Source organism: Bombus pyrosoma, linkage group LG12 (assembly GCF_014825855.1).
Source record: "Bombus pyrosoma isolate SC7728 linkage group LG12, ASM1482585v1, whole genome shotgun sequence".
Classification (NCBI taxonomy): Eukaryota; Metazoa; Arthropoda; class Insecta; order Hymenoptera; family Apidae; genus Bombus; species Bombus pyrosoma.
The window spans coordinates 7,289,776-7,297,850 of record NC_057781.1 but is presented as its reverse complement, the minus strand read 5'-3'; the positions used below and the strand labels follow the sequence as shown (position 1 = coordinate 7,297,850).

Below are 8,075 nucleotides of genomic sequence, written 5' to 3'. Positions count from 1 at the left end.
AATATACCTTATGTAATAACTTATAAATAATTTTGATAAAACATCTTGAGATAAGGAAACAAGGAACATTAAAATAAGAAAGGACATATCCCAAATTTCATCTATTTGTTTAATTACAAGAAAACAAGTAAATATACTCAATAAATTCGAGCTAACTTAAATATATCAAACAAAGCTATAACAAGCGCATTTTTCCATTAAATGTCTCCCTTTTTTGTTTTTACAAATAAACAAATTAAAATAATAACAATAACTAAACACATACGAATAGTTCTTTTTTATACAGAAATAGTAATTATACATGACCACCCAAATATCTGGTGTGGTCGGTTTGGAAACAGTAACTTGGTTCGTTAATGGTGAAACCGAATGATGGAACCGAGCGTGTGCTTCGACGTAAAATCATAACCAAATATCCATCTATGAATCTTACGTCGCAGTACAAATGAACGAACAAAATGCCAGATCGCGACGACACAAAGGCACGACGAATTTGTAACTCCTCCAACTGGCATTAAAAATGTTCCTTTTCGATCATTTCGACCATTTCGAGTCTATGCTTTGTTTTTCGTTAACAAAATAGTAGAACTTATTTTGTAATTCCAAGAAAAAAGAAAAATTATGTACCACGCAGACTCGAAAGGATTCGATGCTAAATTTTGAACGTTCAATCCTCCCAGCTTTCGTACTATACATATAGTTTTACTGTATTACAGCTTATTACATTAAGTCGTGAAAAAGTTCACTCTAAGGAAATGGTTGGGCGTCTAAAAAAATCCCTGCTTCTGAAAGGATTAAACGATCTTTTACAGGAAGGAATTTTTCACTACATCTACACATTGTAAAAATTATGAAAAAGGAAGAAATTTAGCGGGCGTTAAAATCGTTTGGCAATGTTGTAAAATACATACTCGCATAATAATAATCTAATCGCTTCGATTTATTTTCTACGATTAATGTTAAATCTGTTTCTCTTTCCCCCTTTCTTTTCTCTCAAATCTTTTTCTCCGTTTTGGCAAAAAAGAAATGTAGCAGGACGTGTCCTCTATAACGCAATACACGATAGAACCTTATTGCTTAAAAGATCACAAAAATTCACCGGAAGATTGAATCGATTACTTAAATTAAATAGTCAATCAATAAAAGACATTATACACGACACTGATTACTTTTAAAAATGTAAAAATACAAATAATTTGTCCTTTCTTACGCATCTTTTATTTTTAATCACCAAGATATAGTGATGTAAAGAGAGATCCCGTAAAAAGAAACATATTTAACGAAATACCAATGAAATCACAAGGTTTTATGGCAAATGTCGAATAATTTCGATCAGTATTCGAGCTGCCGGCTCACGGAGTCCACACGTCGTATAATTTCAAAATCGCACTTTACGATATAACTATCGTATAGTATGATTTAAATGTAACAGACCGATAAAAAGTATCAAGAATCAAATCTTTTAGCAACAAACTTGTTCGAATATTTCAAGTGTCTCGTCATCACGGATCAACGATATGCGAAATATCGATATTCAAGAACGGAACTCCTTTTTGAGACGGCGTCATGAAAAATACACGACACAGATAAAAACGTATGGTCGTAAATATTTGAACTTTCTTTTCCCTTTTCTACCGTTGAACAAAAAGACGACGTATTTACTCAAAGGTGATTACACTCTTCCTGTTCAGTTTTAGGAGTTATAACAAAGTGACTTTTACATATGATAACTTCGAAAGCTTCGAATGTACGTCTTATTATCCGTGTGTGTGTGTGTGTGTTTTTTTTTTTTTTTGGACCAGTTTCGTAACTGCACCTCTCTGTGGAATTGAATATCTCTAGCGAACGCTAATTTAATTATGAACAAATAGAAACATCGAAAAGGCCAACCGATGGGATGTTTGAACATAGCGATTGCTCGTTGGAAACGGCGAGCAATGAAGTCGGAGAACAACTCGCACCATTAGATTATGCTTCTGTACGAATAGTGGTTGTTGCTTGTTATAACGCTTTTCGCGATCCTCAACCAGCGTTCTGAGCCGTCAAACAATTATACGGCACACACGTAACACCAGGGACACCAATGAATAACATGCGTTTTGGGTCACGGTACTTCGAAACAACAGAAAACGCAGCAGTACTAATAGCACCCCGAATTGCACAGCTTTGTGAATCCAATATAATCTGAAACAGATTACATCAGATAGATTAGTATCATAATATATATATAATATATAAAAGGATAAGTTCAAGATATTTTCTAAGTTAAATATGAAGATTACAAGGGAAAATATGATAAGTACAATTCATTTTCTAGTTCTGATATCATTTAGTGTTTAGAAAAAGGCGTATTTCGATGTAATATAATTAAAAAGAGGAACAGCCTATTCGATCTAAAGACATAAGTCTTTTAGTAGTAGATAACATAATATTTAAATATGATATTCAATGCTTTTGAGAAATTAGTATTCTTTATACCAAATAATCAAATATTCTTTAATTTCAAAACCAAATTTAAGAAATGGACAGTTTTAATAATATGTGATTGATTGACAAGGTATTGGATTTCAAAATGCTTTCATATGTAAAGCATTTTTCATCTATTGTCTTCGTATGCTTATATTACGTTGATTCTTCTAGTTAACGATATTAATTGTATCAAGACATTGGAAGGATTAAAGTGTATTAAATATGATCAAATATACGTATATATGAAAATAAGTTTGCAAGTAAAAATCACATTGTACTTCATAGTCTGTATTTTTTAAATTTCTATTTTTGTTATCAGGAAGATTACTTACTTCCTAAGGTGTACACGAGCAGCTGGCAGTGTGTCCGGGTTCTCCTTGAGGAGGAAGTGCCGAATTCCCAAAATATAGTGTTCCAAGTATGAAGCCCAGTCAATTTGTCTAACGTCGAATGTAAATGTCTGGCGATCCTCGAGACTAAGCTCTTCGTTTAATTCTCGAACATTATCATCTTTGAATCTCCATTGTTGCGTAGTAAAGTACTCCAAGTATTTGGTAGCTTTTTCGAGTTTCGATTGCAATGTGACCATATTGGCCGTCTTGCCCTTCAGTCGAAGAGTAAAGTCTAAAATGTGCGCCGGTACAATGTGCTGGATGATCATGCATATTTTGTTCACTATAGCGATATTGTGGCACCTGCCACCTGGGTACCAAATCACATCGTTGTATGGGTGCATTCGGCTGTACTTGAATGACAGCTCAACGAACTTCCTCCAGGTGATCGGGTTTTGTTGGCCTGTGCAGCAATTGTATATGGGAATCGTTTTCGTGCGATTCGTCGCGGTCTTCCATGCCGCGACGATCATCAAATTGATCACTATGTCGACCGGCACTATATCAGCTACCATTTCTCCCCGACAAAGCATAGATCTGCGATATATATAACGAATGTTTATTTATTAATAACCGAGTCAATCATTTCAGTTATAAAGTTCATAAAGAAACAAAGAATTCACTGAATCTTATATTGTTTATTGGTTTAGCTTTACGTATCTATTTAACTAACATAGAAATTACTAGTTCTGAGCTTACCTGAAGAAACCTTTGCCAGCTGCGGCGATAAGTCCAGTCGGACCGTTCCAATTATCTAACCATCCGGCAACCGGTTCTCTAAACGATGATAGAACTATAGTGGGTCTCACAATTGAAATCGGTAAATAATCAGATTCTGCTTCCAACATTCTTTCCGCTAGGGCTTTGGTAAATGTATAGGTATTCGGTCGTTTGCCGATCAAAATTGGTGTTATATCGTCAACCATCTTGTCATCCATCACCTTCGTCAAAGCGAATATTTGTTCTGGTTCCGCTATAAGAGGATAGATTTCTTCAGCGATGTCCTTACGGTCACAGTTGCAATATGCCGTTGAAACATGGATCAGCGCCTATACATAAAGACATAAAGATTAATTTATCTTTTCTATCCTTTCTCTTCAGTTTTACTTTAGAAGAAGAAAATAACACAGATCTCTAATCGTTACATTTTATAGATTAATAAATTAAATATGTCAGACTAACATAATAATTAATAATAATTGTTCAGGCATTGAAAAGTAAAAAGAACTACTTCGTTACACATAAGAATGAAATGTAAGGGCGTTTATATTACAATACACTACAGTATACTACTCTCTTTACCTCTAAATTTTGCATACGATGACACAGATTCAATAGTTGTTTAGTGCCGACCATGTTAATAGTAACCGAAATCTTGAGTGCCTCATCAAACTTCACAGTAGCAGCAGAATGAAAGACGACTGACACGTTTCTTATTAGAACGTTCTGATCAGATTCTGAAATACCCAGTTCGTGTTCCGTGATGTCTCCAGGCACGGCGATTACCTTCAGAAGCTCATTCGGTGCGTCTCGACGTAGTTTATCGAACAGCTGCAAACATTTCAATACATTAATTTTTTTATTTAATGGAAAATAAAATAACTGCAAAGAGACATTAGGTTGTTCAACAAGTTCACGGTTATCTTCATCACAAATTCCTATTAAATAACGAAACGTTTGAACAAATACCGCTCTTGAATGGATATTAAAGGGAGACCTTCACGGGCTAAATCTATCAACTCCACTTTTTATTAATTCCTTACTTGAAAATTCCAATTTTCAAGAAAAAGAAACGACTTATTTCCATACGTTCATTTACTGTAAGATGGAAAGAAGTTTCCTGTATTTTGCACTACTTAAGTCGTATCCAATGGATTAATGTTAATTCTATGGAAACATATCCCTTTTAAATTGCTCTTCGTTACAAATTTTCGGAACAATCTAATACACGTCCGGTATATTGGAATATTTTTACAATACACGAAAGCCTAATACAAGAATAATAATAAAATATAAAATAAAATATTTCAAACACATTGTATTTTTTTAACATTCAAGAGTAATTATATTACGACTTTGTTGACTGTTACGACAAAATAACGAGTAAATATTTTTAACTGAACAAAGAGAAACAAATACGGTGCAAAATAAAAAAAAGAAAACGATAAAATCTGAATTTTCTATAGTTTCGAAAATAGGAAATACTTTAATTAAGGAGAAAACAATGCAATTGAACACACCGGTCCATTCAACAGTGCCCGCAATCTCTGGTGTGCATCCAGCCCCTTTTTATTTCTTATCAAGACATAAATGTTTTTTATTGGGCAAGATCTGAGCAGTTTCTCGACAAGGACTTTGCCCATAAATCCAGTAACGCCAGTCACGAAGATGCTTCTATCCCTGTAGAATTCCTTCACGGATGTAGTCTGACTGCCACTTATTGTACTCATTTTGACGCGTCTACTTTCTTCTTTTTTATTTCTTCTTCGTTCAAAATACAATAATTCTTAATTAAATTCTTATTTTCAATAATATCCAGAACGTTTTATATATACCACGTTCTATGCTGTCTTTTCTTTTGGAAGCTTCTTAAGAACACCTCTTCTTCGATTATTTCCCTTTTCCTTTTTCTTTCTTCTTCTTCTCTCTCTCTCTCTCTCTCTCTCTCTCTCAATCTTTCTCTCTTCGGCTTTATCTTTGGTCTTGATACGATCTTTGATACTTATTTTTTTTTCCTAAATGAGATATAGATCTATATGTACACATATATCCTTCTGCTTTTTCTTCTTCTTTTTTTTTTAATCTTCTGTTACTTTTTGACTCATTCGTTTGCGACTGTACAAGTTAGCAGAAGAAAAAACGCAGCTCCCCTATAGATGGGCCAGAGTTTGAGAAAGTTGCAACGATAGCTAGCACAGGTTCACACCGTTCTACGGTTTTCCAAGTGGGTTACGAATGGATTTTATTTCTGGTGGAATCATTTCGTGCCTCCTTACGACCACGGCATACACTTGGCTGTAACAAAAGCGAACAGCGGAATGTTAGGAACGTTTGAGACGCGTCTGTTTCATTTAATTTAGCAATTTAACTGGAAACGAAAGAAGTTCAAGTGGCAGCCAAAAATGCCGAACTATAAAAACGCGTTGAAAATAAAGAGTAACTTTGGCTAATTAGTTCGACGAATATATCTTGCAAATAAGATTATGTTTCTATGCATCTTTGCATTACTATTTCCTCTGTCATAAAAGAAACGACAGATGTTTCCTGGTTAGCTAATATGAATTTCCTAGTCAGTCCATTCAGAACCAAAATAAATGAATGAAAAAGTATTTCGAGAATTTGCTCAGTATCTTTCCGTTACTTTTACGTTACTTACTTCTTTCGTCCAAATCCCACGATATGAGGAAATTCAAGAAAATTGAAATATTCTGTCCTTGTGATAAAAATTACTTTTCTCAAATTATAGCTACCCTGTGTCAGCAGTTTTAACGTTATTGCTATTTGTCACGCAAAATCTAATTAAGAAATGCGCTCCATTAGCTTGAGGCGTACACTGTAAAATTTCTAAATTTCTTCTATAAACTAATAGATATCAATCATTTTCAGATAACTGTTACGAGTGAAACTTGATAACGTATTTGCAACCATCTAGGCAGTTGTACGATAAAGTGAAACTCAAGAAACTTATCTTTCCGCGAATTCTTCCGCTCGAAGAATTCTTCCTTTAATCACGATGTTAAAATTGAACAAAATAATACGATCGAAAAGATATTTTCCAAAGAAGAAACACGAGGGAGTTGGACTATTCGTTGCTCGAAACTATTCGTTCCAAACTTTCGAGTCTCGCGTAAGTGCATCAAAATCTGCCGTCTATTTGTTGATATACCGTGTGTCTCGCGCGGTAACGATAGAAAACCAAAATTTTATAAAAAGAAGTTTATAATATAATATAAGTTTACATTTGTTAAAAAATAGTAATTGCTTAAATCTAGTATAATCTGAATTATCCATCAGAAGAGAATGATCAGAATTATGAATGATCACAATTTTCTAGAAAAAAAAAAAAAAAGAAAAAAAAGAAAACTTAAACGGATCGTACAAACTATTAGCGCAATAAGAATGATTAGATGCGTTTCTTCAATTATGTTTAGAAAAATACGAATTCGCATAAATATCAGTCGTTTATTAATGGCACAGCGTGTAATGGAATAGTGTTGAATAACTAGAACATTAAAAAAAAGAAAAAAAAAACATAGACGTGCAGACAGTAGCTTGTAAGAGAATGATATTACAGAAGATTTAAACGTCCAGTGGCACGTGTCGTACGATCTAATATGATCCACGCTGAACCTTCCTTTCAAGCTTCTATTCTAGTGCATATAAATGAAGTGACAGTGTGTAGCGTCGATGCACGTAGCTTGAATCGAAGACTGAACGGCACAGAGCGACATTGAATGGACACGTGTTTAACTTTTGCTTTTTATTAGCTTACATTGCCCGAATAATGCACATTCAAACGTCTTTTTTCTAACTAACGATAAAAACATGAGAATTTAAACGACCTGACAAATCGATTTGTGAACATATCTATGCCACAATGTTAAAAATGACTTGTATCACGCGAACTTTCTTTACCAGTTTATTAGGAAACATCACTCACGAGTGATATTGAATCATAAATGAATCGTAAGTAAAATTCATTGTCAAAGTCGCAGATATCCTATTGTTAATCATAGCAAGACGAGAAACATTGATCAGATCGCATTCGAAAAATTAAGAAACTTTCCTTGGCCCTTTGCACTCCGAATTTTATTTCAATTTCGTTAGCAGCAGATCCCTGCTGTCCCAGCTCCCGGCTTTCGTTAGCAAAAGCAACGATTTTAAGTGTTTTATTTGAAGTTTACTTTAACTAAAAAATAAGACAATTTAAATAAATAAAGGAAGAGAGAAATTCACTTAAATACCAGTTTTATTCACACTATTGTTGTATTTTGTAATTTTTAAGTGTATGATATATCTTGAAACAATTTCCAGGATGCAATCCGGATTTTCTCTCGCACGTTTCACAAAAGAAGGTGGACATGAAAGAATGTCGAGTGGGACTCGACAAAGGAGCTCCTGAGATAAAAACCGATGTCGAGTCACGCTCGACGTAGGAGTGCAAAGGGTTAAGAAGAATTGTAATCAGCGGTAACGACGGCTAAGTTACAGAGT

At 34.2% G+C, this 8,075-nt stretch overlaps 1 protein-coding gene across 3 annotated transcripts in view; it reads right to left on the bottom strand.

Annotated features, from left to right (window-relative positions):
- Nucleotides 1-86: 86 nt before the first annotated feature.
- LOC122573325 (putative fatty acyl-CoA reductase CG5065) overlaps nt 87-8,075 on the bottom strand; it is a 43,744-nt gene continuing 35,755 nt past the window's right edge. For 2 of the 3 annotated variants that reach the window (XM_043739507.1, XM_043739506.1), the window contains exons 2-6: nt 5,102-5,876; nt 4,164-4,412; nt 3,561-3,910; nt 2,802-3,398; nt 87-2,184 (exon numbers count right to left, since the gene is read on the bottom strand). In XM_043739507.1, coding sequence (XP_043595442.1) covers nt 2,043-2,184; nt 2,802-3,398; nt 3,561-3,910; nt 4,164-4,412; nt 5,102-5,311 — 1,548 coding nt within the window. In that variant the 5' untranslated portion in view covers nt 5,312-5,876 and the 3' untranslated portion in view covers nt 87-2,042. Of the gene's footprint in view, nt 2,185-2,801; nt 3,399-3,560; nt 3,911-4,163; nt 4,413-5,101; nt 5,877-6,237; nt 6,355-8,075 lie in introns of those variants that run through there. The other variant, XM_043739508.1, reaches the window with a different exon arrangement.